At 42.8% G+C, this 13,940-nt stretch overlaps 1 protein-coding gene across 3 annotated transcripts in view; it reads right to left on the minus strand.

Moving 5' to 3' along the window:
- Window positions 1-243: 243 nt before the first annotated feature.
- Window positions 244-13,940, minus strand: part of elgi (E3 ubiquitin-protein ligase NRDP1 elgi) — a 57,405-nt gene continuing 43,708 nt past the window's right edge. Inside the window, exons 6-8 of one of the 3 annotated variants that reach the window (XM_065431486.1) lie at window positions 13,406-13,674; window positions 6,374-6,448; window positions 244-3,143 (exon numbers count right to left, since the gene is read on the minus strand). In XM_065431486.1, the coding sequence (XP_065287558.1) occupies window positions 6,396-6,448; window positions 13,406-13,674 (322 nt within the window). In that variant the 3' untranslated portion in view covers window positions 244-3,143; window positions 6,374-6,395. Of the gene's footprint in view, window positions 6,449-12,410; window positions 13,675-13,940 lie in introns of those variants that run through there. The other 2 variants (XM_065431482.1, XM_065431475.1) reach the window with 2 other exon arrangements.

Raw genomic sequence — 13,940 nt, forward strand, 5'->3', positions numbered from 1 at the left:
ACTTGGTGTAAGTGGAGGAAGCAGATGGATTGAAATGGTAGTTGAATGTTTTTGCAAACAGCATAACCGAATGAGAGGCAAATGAAGATGTTTGACTGCTCCTTTGTTTCCTCCCTTGTTTCTTTTATGCTGTTTTCAAAGAAGTAGGCAGATACAAGGAAGAGCTTCATTGTACATGTTCAAACAGCATTTCCACAGTGCTGAAAATGTGCTGGCTAGGTCACAAATAATGCCACTAACAAGTCCGTCTTCTCTCAAAGCATTTATTACAAGACAACGCAATACTTTTTTTTATATGTGAACAAAATAGTCGTAAATATACTTCCAGAATAAATAGTCTGACATAACCGGTGATCAGTAGTGAATAGAGCATCAGAGCAGAATTTTAAAAAAAGGAGCATGGGCAGAGAGGAAGTTCACTATTATGTCCAAACACCATGTTCAGAGGAGACCACCCACACATGAGGGAGGGAAATGCAGCAACCACACATTCGTCTAAGAGATTCATCTTAAAAAGAAACTATATGGAATGTTGAGCCTGACACATATTGATATTCAGGGGCTGCAAGAAACATGGTAGAATACTCTCATTTTAGCTGCCTTACAGTAATAATAAAAACAAGAGAGGACAGACAGTAGGCTCACTGAGCTCGTAAAAATAGCAACACCAACAATGGAGGCTGTACATCACTGCTTAGACAAGAAAGAACACATAAAAAAGGGGGGAATAATGAACATAGTGCACTATCTACATTATCATCATGATCACACTCCTCTCTCACAGACCAACAGGGCAAAATAAATAGGGAGCTTGCTAGGCAATTCAATTTGCATAGAAACTACCCTGATCTCATACAGACCTCTGACAACACATGAGAACAACCTCAGGAGCTGCAGGAGCAATGAGGGCATACATGAACCAGCAGTCCAGGAGACCAGAATAGAGCACCCAACCATGCTGGTTGCTTGGCCATTCTCTATACAATTGTAACATCTCGACTCTCAAAAATGCAACCATACTGGTTTCTATCACAGCTTCTTCAGAGCAAACTACACAAAGCTGAGTTAGTTTGCTCTTCGCACAATACAGACTCCGACTGTAAACCAGCAGCCGCTTAGCTACGCTCTCCGCAAGGGCACAGTGTTACACTGTAGACAGGCATAATGCATTCCAGATGCAACTGCCCCTCTACATTTGAATACACAAAATGCTATTAAAACACTTAGCAAACGAGGCATAACCTCCAGAATAAAATGGGCAAGAAAGTGTGAGTTCAGGAGCCACACCCAGATGAGCAATCTGAACCATTTTAGTGAACAGCTCAGAAGTTACTTGGAACTAGAGAATAAAAATGCGGCAGAGAGATATAATGTATGCCCATTAACACTAAAAAAAAAACCCAATATCACATGAACACTCTTCCTCAAGAGGAGAATGGGCTTTAACATAATGACCTAAAAGCATGAAGGGGCTGACACTGTCAAACACACATTCCACAGGGAACAGTCTAGCTCACCAGAAAAAAACTGAATGACAAGAGATGCAAATGCATGTGTCAAAATAGAGGCAAATTTGCATGCTTTACCCTGCTCAAGGCTAGCCACTGCTGCCAGCACACGGTGCATACCAATTGCAGATGCTGTCAATAAAACATTCAAGCAAATGAACATAGGCAAGGTTGTGTGATCTATTTCCCACAAAGCTAGTCAATACAAAGCTAGCCAATACAATCAACAGCTGATGCATGAAAGCTGAAACGGTAGCCAACAATGCATTTGAGCTCCTTATGAGTACAGCTACAGTGAACTATAACAGCTGCCAGCAGTGTGAAATTGCCAGTACTGCATTATCAGCTGAAAGAAAGTAAGAATCTTAAGTGCCAATCTGGCAAGCTGATAATTTGAAGTATAATTAAAATTTTAAATTCTTAAAGGGATTCTGAAACGATTTTTACAATTTTGTAGAAACGTACCGAGCCGTTAAAGTAGGTCCTTCTGATCATTAACTGACGCATCCAAGTGCTCTGCATAAAGCGTGTAATTTAATATAAGGTTTTAAAAATGTACATTGCTGCCGATCACAGCACACTCTTGGCTGAATTTTCAGCTGCCGCTACCAATTTGACGTAAATTGGCCTAATGACGTCAGTATGGCGAGCTATCTGAGTGGCTGCCCAAGGCGTGTCATCGATAATCTTTCCACTTTATGGTGAACAAATGTTGTTCGTAATAGTTGGAATGTTAGTTTATTTATTTCTATAAAAAAAAGTAACAGTAACTATTTCTCAGTACACTTAAGCACTTCCAGCACACAGCAAGTATCGTCTGCTTGTGTTACAACGTGCTTTCTCTTGACGAGAGCTCAGCGGTCAGTGTCGGTCTGTCTTTTCGTGAGCACTATGAATCGCCTTTATTGGATTGTGGGCTGCAAACATAGCGACTGGCAATATGTCAAGCTGCGACATCATGTCCCACTACAAGGCAGCAGATGAGTGGAGTGACTGCAGTGCGCATCGGACTGTCGCTATCCGATCGGCACCAGGATTTGCGTGTTTGCAGCTGTCACTTTACACCGGATTACTAGCACAATAGGGTTTCGCGAGTTCGGTATTCGGGTAAACGCAAGCGAGGGGACAGGGCCTGGCTGCTTGACTGTGCCGTTTCACAGGATGAGCAGAATCGCTAATGTGAATGATCTGCATGGTGCAGCCACCTGGTGGCACAGAGCTCAACTAAACGCAGCAGCAGTAATGAAGTGTATTCGTCTTTGCTGCTGGTGTAAATTTTTTTGCAGGAGCGTAATCGTTAACATGCTGTTTCTTGCAAATGTTTAAAATGTTTTACACTTGGTTAGAGCAATATTAGCCCTTTCTTTGGCTGGTTAAGCTCTGTGCCAACAGGTGGCTGGACCGTGCATACCGATCAGGCCACTCACGTACGTCTACACTAAATCTGCTTTATCAGCTTGAGTTTATGCCTCCAACCATCCGTCGAACGCCCAGCTCGCCTGTCATTACCGGAATACCAGACAGGTTCGGCACTGCGACAGAATGCTCGCAACGCACGCTGCTTCGATGGCTCTCGCTTGGGGTTGACTGCCAAGCAGCTGGCGGAGAGGTTGGAGACTATTCGCGCGCTTGCTCCTAGAAAACCAAAAGTAGACGACACACCGTGCCATCATTACGCATAGCCAGTGAAGGTGGAGCTTAGCCCTGATCACTCGGCGAACGAGTTGAGGAGAAAATGCATGGCTATGGAGTAGGGCAACTGTAATCGTTCATAGCTCTCTTAAATATGAGACAATTCACACATATTGTGGTGCGAATGATTAAATTTAGCTGTACCCTACGCGTCTACAAAATTTGCCCGAACTGTTTCTGGGCCCTTTAAAATATATTCGACTGTCCAAATTAGTACAAAAGGCTGTCGAAGCACCACTCCTATTACCGGACTGAATGAGCTCATAATGCTTACACGGAGGGGCTGTGTTATAATGCACATTTGACATAATATTGGATTGTTGGTACCTGGTCACAGGCTTTGCTTTTTTCAAGTTGCAGTTATCAAGATGTTGGTGAAAAACAAGCAGGCACTTGCTGCACTGCTTACCCTGAATGCTGGCTAGGACATAGATATGCCAGAAATGCATGCAGGTTGCCAATACTGGCCCTGCATTCATGGGCTCCCAGTTCATACGAAGTGCTTCATTCATAAACCATGAGGTTTTGTTTACTATAAAAATTCTTTTGGTACTAGCTCATCCTGAACAACGTGAAGAAGCATGCAAATCTTTTCTTGTACAGCAGCTCAGAATTTACTGAATGAGGCATATATGAATTTTCTTCAGCAAAACATTATATGCCACCAATTTTTCTTTGTATCAATTTATAAGCAGGCACATATGCTGAACACTGCTTGCCACCCATAATAATATATATGCTTATTCAACTTAAATTAAAATTTATAAGACAATAAAATGAAAGCAAACTTATAAGTTTTCACATTCCTAAGTAAAATATAGCTAAAGTTTAATGTGTGAACAAACTCCGTTACCGCCCTACACATTTTCTTGAGTGCACATTTGAGCGAAGCCAAGACGTCCCTGATGCCGGCTTACACAACATAGCATTAAGAGACGCCAACCTATTTTTCAGAAACAGAGGGGGCCAACATGGAAAAGTCCAAATTATTGGGCAATCCAAAATATGAGTATGAACTTTTTTTTTACAGCAGTGTGCAGAAAACTTCAAACACATTTGGTCACTGGTTTCCTTCAATTAAATCATATCTACTTTAACTTTCATAACGATCAGCTTGCAGTCGGCCTAGGACTGTCTTGCATTTCCTGTGAAATGTGTGCTGCGTATTACCTTGAGAGCATGATGCTGGCACTTTCTGCCTACATGCTAGCTTTCAGGATTCCATCAAGTGAACACACAAAGTCGGTAGGTGTTTATGATAGTTGCCGGCCAAGCACACATGGCCCTGAATATTGCCTAACAGCCATCAGTATAACTCTTGTGTGTGATCTAAGTCTGAATGACTGATTACGATCATGACAGCTTTCTACTTGCCACCATGCCAGCTGATTGTCAATTTTCGCCAGGGCCACTCACCAGGACCACTCAGCTCGACCAGTGATGGTTTGGTGCAGACTTGACAACATTTGCTTCACAGAGGTCAAACAGCATGTGGAAGGCCAAGAGGCCGACTTGCCAACAAAAAGCAAATGGCTTCCAAAATGTCCATGACAGTTATTTATACATCTATGGAGTAGGCAGTTGTGCCACAGGGAAGTCTGAATAATCAGTCGGCAGCTGTAACAACATTAAATCTGCAAATATGGCAAAGAAACCATACCAAGAATGAAAGGCATTATTAAAGGAACACTAAGTTGAAACACTCAATCAGATTCAATTGATAAAATATTTTCTCAAAACTGCATTTTTGCTAATTTCGAGGTACAGCAGAGCCTCAATATACAGACAAGGATATAACATATTATTGGAAATAAGGAAGTGAATATAATATTTGGTTGGTCATGCTTCAATTCAATGGAGTACTTTTCTGCTATCATGAAATCCAACACAGTATCAGTTATAGCAAATAAAATTTTTCTTTGCACATTCTTAAAAATATGTATTTTGGCAACAAAACTTTCTAATACAGTCAGTGACAGACTTTCTAGATGTGCCAATTTTTTGGACCTGTGGGATTATTCAGACTTCCCTGCGGCATCGCCACTCATAGCCCCAATCTATAACAGCAATAACCAAAAATGTTAGATCCTGCACGGTGTTTAGAGCATGAGTCGTGTACGCAATGCTGCACATATGCAGCCATGAACAGTCACTGCCTTGTCAAGTAAGCACAAAACAGCAATTTTGGTTGCATGCTTCCAACAAAGCGGCACCGGTTAGGCTTAGTGGTCTAAGCAATGTGGCTGGTAGGGTGGCTGGTGACAAGTCAACATGCGAAGCTTTCTGTCAATATGCACTCGTAGACTTTATCGGCGATTGAGAGTTAGATCAGACGTACATGCTAGATTGATTGCGGTAGCAGCGGAGTGCGGATTCACATGCGGTACCCTATGTATGTAAAAAGTTTGGCAGCAGCGACTTGCAGTTGATAAGCCCATGTGCTGATTCAGCACGATGACACCAATCACTCGGTTGTGTTCTAGCAGCAGTGCGTAGTAGCATATCGTTGTTCCCACGGCTTGTATCGGCACAGTGCAAGATGCTGCCATAGAGCAATCAAAATCTGCAGGAGACACTTTGTTGGCCCATCAGAGGCACTCTGTTTGTGTTTCTTTTGCATAAACCTGATCACATTTTTTTTCACTGATATCTCCGTGTATACTTACAACAAATGTTAGATATAACGAAGATATTTTCATGGCCAATGCGACTTCGTTATAACAAGGCTCAACTGCAATAAGTTGATTACTAGAAGAAAAAGAATGTCGAAGTTCCATTTCTTTGTGCCAAACACAAAGATTACAAGGTATTTTTTTTTGCATGTGGGTCATTGTGGTTCAGCAGAAGTTGTTGAAAACTTTTCAAGTTCAGTCTTTGACTTTTTTAGAATACTATGCAGTCCATCCTTACAGATAAAGGAACTAAACCATGCAGACGTCTTCAAAATCTATGATGACACATCGAGCTGGTGCAGGAACACCTTTCATTTCAGTGTCTTTTCTAGCTTTCCAAACCTCCACTAACAGTAAAAGTGGCTTTTTTGGTACTGTAGTAGGGTAATTTACTTATAGTACAGTCTAAGTAAATTTTCCTGTTGGTCCCCTTAGCACCACAGATTACGGCAAACCTTCTAGCAACACTAGCCTTGTAGGATACAGATCACAACAGCCCACCTTTAAAAGTCGGTACTTCTTGCTACAGACCCGCTACACCACTGAAGGCATCGTGGTTGGCTTCACAACTGGTGTCTGCACAAGAGTATAAGAACAGTCTCTGACTTCCAATATTATGCCCCAAAATGGAGCACACATACTATTTCTAAGTGAGGAAAAGTCAGACTGAAGAACAAATGCCTGCCAAGTAAACCATGCGAATACTTGCACCATACAGAGGCAAAAACACATGCCAGCAAGGTAACATTCCGTCTTCCAATATTCTGGAACATTTAAAAGAACACTAGCACAAAAAGTGGGCAGAATAAATATTAACTTTCAAGAGCAAAGCATGATAAAAATGGTGGCAGAGAAGCTTCACGTGCCCTAGTAAAAACATAGCCTGGCAAAGTACCCTTAATTACTAAGCAATTCAGGAAACACTTAAAAAAATCAAAAGGAAAAATTTACACCAGTTGAAAAAAATTTAGGCACGAGATTAAAAATGGTCCCAGTTTTCATGCACACGACCATGTGAGAGACGCATAGCACAGACTTAAATTATGGGGTTTTACGTGCCAAAACCACTTTCCAATTATGAGGCACACCGTAGTGGGGGACTGGAAATTTCAACCACCTGGGGTTCTTTAATGTACACCTAAATCTAAGTACACGGGTGTTTTTGCATTTCGCCCCCATCACATAGCACAGACTTCCTAGAGCAATGGCTGCACAGGTGTTTAGGGGTGAGTTAATGGGCAAATTAATGCCTGCATTGTCAAATCCTGGAAGTACGACGGACGTTCTGAAAGTAAGTTTAGTCATTTATTTTCACATAAAAACTACTGCACAAAACAAGCACACCATGGCATTATGAATCTTGCACTATTTTTCCACATAGTTGCCACCAACAGTGAGACATTTGTCATATTGTGCAATCAGTTTGAACAAACCACTTTGGTAAAATTCAGTGCTTTGCGATGCAAGGAATTGTTGCACAGCCTGCTCCACCTCAGCACTGTTTTGGAAGTGACGTCCCAAGAGTGCGGCCTTCAATGCAGGGAACAGGTGCCCATTCATAATGGATAACAGCATGCACTTCCATTGGCAACCACGTTGTCAGCACACGTCTGCCTGCTATCGTGATTTGTACTTGAATAACCTCAGGCATGCCGATTTGCTGCTGCTCTCTCTTCTTCGGCAATCTGCGCATGCATCATTCCTCCTCCACTGACACTCCTTCCATCGTTGAACCAGCAATGGGCATGGATTCTTATGGCGATTATTTGTTTCACCTGGCGTACCCTCTCCTTTTAAAAAAAAAAGACGAAACTTACTTTTAGAACATCCCTCGTACATGTACTTGTTGAATTATGCAATGGATGCAGCTTTGCTACTTGTAGTATAGGAGGCCGACTTCAACTTGCTTTCTTATAAGAAACTCCAATACACTTGAATCCGGCTTAAAGGGGCACTGCAACAATTTTTAACCAAGTTGAAGAACGTATCTGACATTAAAGGGAATCACTTCACAAGTACCCTCCAGCAATAAGCTTCAAATCCATTCCATACAAATGAAGTTATTGGCAATCAGAGATTACCCTTCAACCCCTCTGTAATGTTCCCCAACACTTTACCCTTAATACGTCACCATGATGCAATTTGCTTTTATTGCAGAAGAATTGAAAAGCAAGAGAGTTGGAACTAATGCGTTATTCTTTTTGGAACAGTAATAAAATGTACATTTTTTTTACAGCTGTAATAAAAGCACATTTACAGGACAAACTTGCTTTTATTCATTCATAATATCACGGCCAAGACTTCTGGTTCTGCCACCAATGACTTGCTAAACTAGGAGGCACCTGCATGGCTTACAGTCAAGTTGGTGCATAGGCAGATTTTGTATGCTCACACCAATAATGCAGAACCAATGCCAAAATATACAGAGCTGACACAACGTAGCAAGTGGAGGGAGTCTATTGGTACCCCATTTGGCTGGTCCCTACCGTGTACTGACTCGGATTGCAATGATGCGGAGCCCTCTCTTTATCTGAGCCAGAGGCAGCATGACCAAGCCAAACCGTGTAGACGCTTGCCAGAGCAACTAGAGGTTGGAAGAGGAAACACCATCCTCTGTTGTAAACAAAAAAGGCACGCTGGCACCAAGGAATGCTGCCATGATGGAATGATGTCACCAAGGAATGATGCCAACAAAAAAGCTGCAAGAGCCATGTGACTGGAACTCTACCAGATCTGCCATACTCCCAGGTTGAAAGTGAGAGTGCCTCCAAGCTGGCGCGCAGTGCTCTGAAAGAACTAGCCGAATATGTTTAAGGCATTAAATTTTGGCCAACTGAATGTATCGCGCTGTCAAAGTGCTCCAGCACAAGCTGCCAAAGGTAGCATATAATAGTGGAACATGCTGCAATCTTGAGATGCCACATTTCCTAGTTCAATCGCAAATGTCCTTCCTCAGCTGAACAGATAACAGCACACATTTTGCATGGCTGCACAGAAGAGTTTTAGCTTGACCATAGACGTTTACATGAGCACCTGTGTTAAGACTTCAACCAAAGGATATGGAGCTATTGCCAGAGTGGCTTACCATATGCTGTTTTAAAGCGTTGGGAGTGAAATAATCAGTGAGTCCTTTAATAACTTGATTTGACAAAGATACTCACGCCACACAAGAATGGCTCAGGTATGTTATAATTGGAGACAAAGCGTCACAAGATGTCGCTAGCACTGTTGCTACTGTCATCCACCGCTTCAGTAACTTTGCATTCCGTAAAGGGTACTTCAGTTACAAGCCGCAACTTTTCCAAATTTTGTCTCTCTCAATAAATTCTACCCACACTGTTATGCAGATCGTTGCCCTGGCTGTAGCAGCTCGCCCACAATCTTCCATGCACGATTGAGTGCACTGCAAACCTCTTTCCTCCCTTGCCAACTCACCTTTACCCCCTACGCAATAAAGAGCTGTGGGACGATGGCCTCCGCGACGGACCTTCCGAGGTCCTCCGAGCTGTGATACAACGGGCTCGAAACATCGCCGGAATCATCTTAAGGACCCTGGACTGAGGGTTCCTCCCATACTGCTCTCGCCATTCAAATATTATCAAGAAAGATGTTTTACTTTCTCTCTCATTTACAAACAAGCTATTTTCTTATGATGCACTCAAATGCGAGACTGCATGCAATTATATGCTTGCTATGAGCCATGGACTCCGTCTGGCTGTGTGCACCAACAAACAATAATGCAGGCACGAATTTCTAATAACTTTACATACTGTCTTATCTTTTAGAAGGTTCAAATGATTGGCATTGCGAACTGCCATACAAACACTGCCTGATGCACTCCATGGCATTTGCCAGAGTTCAGTGCCTTGCATCATTGGATGGAGGACCTTTATATTTCAATGTGTCTGCTTTTATAGCTCTTCCAAGCACGTTCTACTGAACTTGTATACTAATTGCAACAAGACTACCAGCTTTCAAGCTGCACATCTTAAAACAACAAACCTTGAATAATTAACGACAACATTTGCTTGCATTCAGGTGATAACAGGTACTTGAAAAAATTACAATGCAAATGTACACCAAAGCACACAAATGTCATTTTGGCATTCAACAAAATTTAGCAATGAAAAGCTCTTGCACTGCTGATGAAGTGGTATATAGCTCAAGCAGGCAACAGTTACTGAAGACCAGAAATTCAGAACTGCAATTTTTTTATTATGCTTTTCAAAGCAATGGTATTTTATTTTTTAAAGCAAAGCTTTCTTTGCCCCTTCCTTTGACTTTTGCGTTGCTGCTGCTGCTGCTGTTGTCTTGCATGCCCTATCAGGGGTGCCACAGAGCGTGTAGTATATACATGGCAGGAGCATTGAAGAAAGGAAAGTCAATGCAAGAAACTTGTTTCGAACTTTCCATCGCGTGGCATGTGCAGAATGCCCTCTGGACTCCCTGGGTGTCCCCATATCACCCTCTTGACAGCTGTAATTATTTGTGACCGACCTCAAAAGCGCTGCAGAAAAGGGTGTCAGAAGGAAATGTTTTTTGTTCTGGTTTTAGTTCATCCCACTGAATAAAGTTTCCTTCCGTTTCTGCTCCAGAACGGGAAAAAAAGAAAGATTTGTAACAGCTCACAACAGTTTTGGTTCACATACAAAAAATTTCGAAGCAAGGCAACGACAAATACATTGTATTTATTTTTCTCATTAAGTGAACTATGAATTCTAACATCATACTCAGTGCCTTGAGTCAAGACACTGAGCATGATCTCAGAAGCAGCATCAGAGTGTACTTGCAGAAATGTGAGACCGCTGTTCCAATAAAACAAACTCAAATGAACATAAACGAACGATAAAACTTTGGTAACGAAGCGTAGTGCCTGTAGAAAATGAAATAAGCTCTTCAGTGCACAAGCTCTGTGTTTTGCAACGATGCTGATCTGCCAGTGCGCCGAGCTTAGATTAGTGGAGCACTAGACCACCAGCTATTGCTTGCACTATCCCTGCTCGAAATCCGAGCTTTTGCAGACCCCTGGGATATGCACTAATTCTAATCAGAATTCATAATTCTGGCGTTACCTGACGTTGCTTGTTTCATACTGCCGACTTTTTGCTTGAACTGAAAACCAATAAAAAATTTCACTCCAAACTCCGTTTTCACTCCGTTTTCTCCAAACAAAATAAATTGCATTTCACTTACATTTTTGTTACAGGCAAAAATATTTGGTTTCGTATTTTTATTTTTGTTCTTTTCCGACACACTGTTGCAGAAACTGCAGCGCTTACCCTTCTACTATCGTTCAAGTCCAGAGGAGACATACATAGAATTGTAGAGAAAAGGGGGCTAGGAGGCAGAGAATGGGTAGAATCGACGCAGTCTCAAGATGAGTGAATAACAGCCTGGCCACTCTCGCAGTTCCCATACAGGAGAAGAGGGCGGGAGAGGGAAAAGATGACGTGAGAAGGCAAGGAAACAGCAGTTGCGGGCAAAGTGAATGTAGGCTATGGTACACTCCTGCTACTTCTTAAATATAAACACCATGCAATTTTGTCAAGCGGATAAATGACGCAAGGTATGCAGACAAAGCTGCATTAAAAGTTGGAGGACGCTTAAGCTTCGCCTTTATGAGTGGAACATGATAGCACTCAAAGATCCCCCGACTACTTCTCACACTTGCTGGCAACTGCAGCTTATGTAACCATGTTTTCCTGGAAATGCTGGCGGCAAATGCTATGCATGAAGATGAGCTTTCTGGTTCTTTTTTTTTGTTTCCCCCCCCTGCGGGCGGCACCGCTGATGCAGATGCGTGGCGGTGAGCGCCATCTGGATGGTGTTGCAAGGAACCGAGCGGGGCACGCCACTCCAACTCAGACAGACCTTGTGTTTGTGTTTGAGTGAGTTTCCTCGTAACAGAATTGTGCTTTCACATATACTCAATTTACAATCCGACACTATCATGTCTGTAGGTTGTGTATAAGTTGTACTTTATGAATTTTCAGACACACTTTGAGAAATTCAATTAGTTCAGTAATGCCTACACACCATGCGGAGGGCCTGCATCGATCAGGATGCGTGGTTCTAGATGATTTTTAGTATACGGACATCAGCGCCAGCACCTGATTTTCTGCGACACGGGGCCCTTACCACTCTCGTGTTAGAACACTGTAGGGTCTAGGCAACACTACGGAAGCGGTCGCATGTCCAATCGACACTTCTGCTCATACTGCAGCAGCTTGACAGCTATGGCATTGCTTGAGGTTGCAGGTTCAATCCCGACTGTGGCAATGCATTTCACCATGAGTGAAATACAACAATGCTAGTATACTGATATTTAGGTGCACATTAAAGAACACAAGGGTTTCAAAATTAATCTGGAGTCTGCCACTATGGTGTGCCTCATAATCTGATCGTGGTTTTGGCAAGTACAGCCCCATAATTCAATTGCGATGCCATTAGAAGTAACCCTTTCAAAGATTATGAACAATGGCACACAACAATGCCTCAAGCAAACATGTCTCCCTGTGTGTTCTGTGCACCTCGCAGACAAACAGCAGTGGTTCACTCAAGGTAACATTTAACATCAACTCACCACTCTCATATTAGACTAAATGCTGAAGAAATTGTACATTAGCCGTCAACATCACGTCTAATTATCGTCAATCAAAGCAAACAGCATAGAAAGCTTTGCTTACATTGATTCCCACAGTGCATGGGATCTGCATATTTTTTTAAAGAGCAAGCTCATATAAAGAATGGCATTTTTTAGGTCTTTCTCGCTTTTGGTCAAGAAAATTGTTTTTCATGATGTAATCCAAATGTGCCCGGTAGTTGCAGTGACTACACTGTGCCATTGTGTAAGCTAGTGGGATCTGAAGAAGCCAAAAGAAAGCTTGACTGAACTTCAAAGCTCATTGTGCAGTCTTTGCTGTGCACAAATGAGCAATATTAGGCTTAGATGTTCACGGCAGCACTCTCACACATATAGTATTTACCATGTCAAAAAATGTTGCAGTGCCCCTTGAAGAGCTGTTCAAACATTACACAGCCCATCACATCATGGTAAAACCATGCATACACTGCTTCCGACTCAAGGCTAACAAGCTTCGCATCTCTTGACAGACTGCACTCTCGCGGAGTAACATCAGCTACCTAGACTGGCAGCCGAAAGCCCTACCCCAGCATTTTGTCTTTAGATTCTGCTTGTTCCAATAAAATGAACATGTATTTGCCATGCATTTAGGTACTGAAGCTCATGTTGCTTCTGCTTGTGAAATCCCATAAAAATAAGGCAGTAGCTGAAAGTGGCCAGCTGCGAGGCTGAACCCTCTTTATGGTAACATTACCAACAGCAAATTCACTCACCAGTGGTTCACTTATTCAATCGGCCAGCACCTCAGCTGCTAAATTTATGAGGGCCATACCAACCACACGCAAGACAACACTCTTCGCACCCATAACATGTTCACTCAATGCCATGAGCAAAGATCATGACTAGCCCCGGCTCAAGCACCATATCGTCATTCATGTGCTGATTCTCACATGCTACCACGACAACAGCCTGCTTGCCCGGGATGCGCTTGCAGACGTAGGCCTCGTAGTGGCGTCGATTCATCTGGCGCGTCTCAAGTGTGCTCAAGCCTGGGGGCCAGCGGCGTTCATGAGCATTCTCAATTAGCACCTGCAGGATGTGCTGGGGGCAGCCACTCTCGGTCAGGGCACGCTTAACCATGGCTTGAAGCATTGCATCTGGCGTTGAAATCATGCTGCCCCAACGTGTAACTCTCGCTCGTTGCAGCTTGGCTGCCCACCTGCGCACACACAGAAACTAAGCATGAAAAAGCATGCAAAGGACGCAGAAGCTCATGCACGTGTGGACTTTTGTGTTCTTCATGCATCATCCCACATTTAGCCCTGCAGAACCATCTTATTAAACGGCAAACGCAGGTTCGTCTTTGCCACCCTAAACAACATACCGGCAACAGCAAAATAAGCTCTTTCTTGAATAAGTTGCAGCAACTGATAGTTTTCAATATGCCATAACAGCCAACCATCTGATTGGTGCTCTTAGATGAGC

This window comes from Dermacentor albipictus, chromosome 1 (genome assembly GCF_038994185.2).
Source record: "Dermacentor albipictus isolate Rhodes 1998 colony chromosome 1, USDA_Dalb.pri_finalv2, whole genome shotgun sequence".
Taxonomy (NCBI): Eukaryota; Metazoa; Arthropoda; class Arachnida; order Ixodida; family Ixodidae; genus Dermacentor; species Dermacentor albipictus.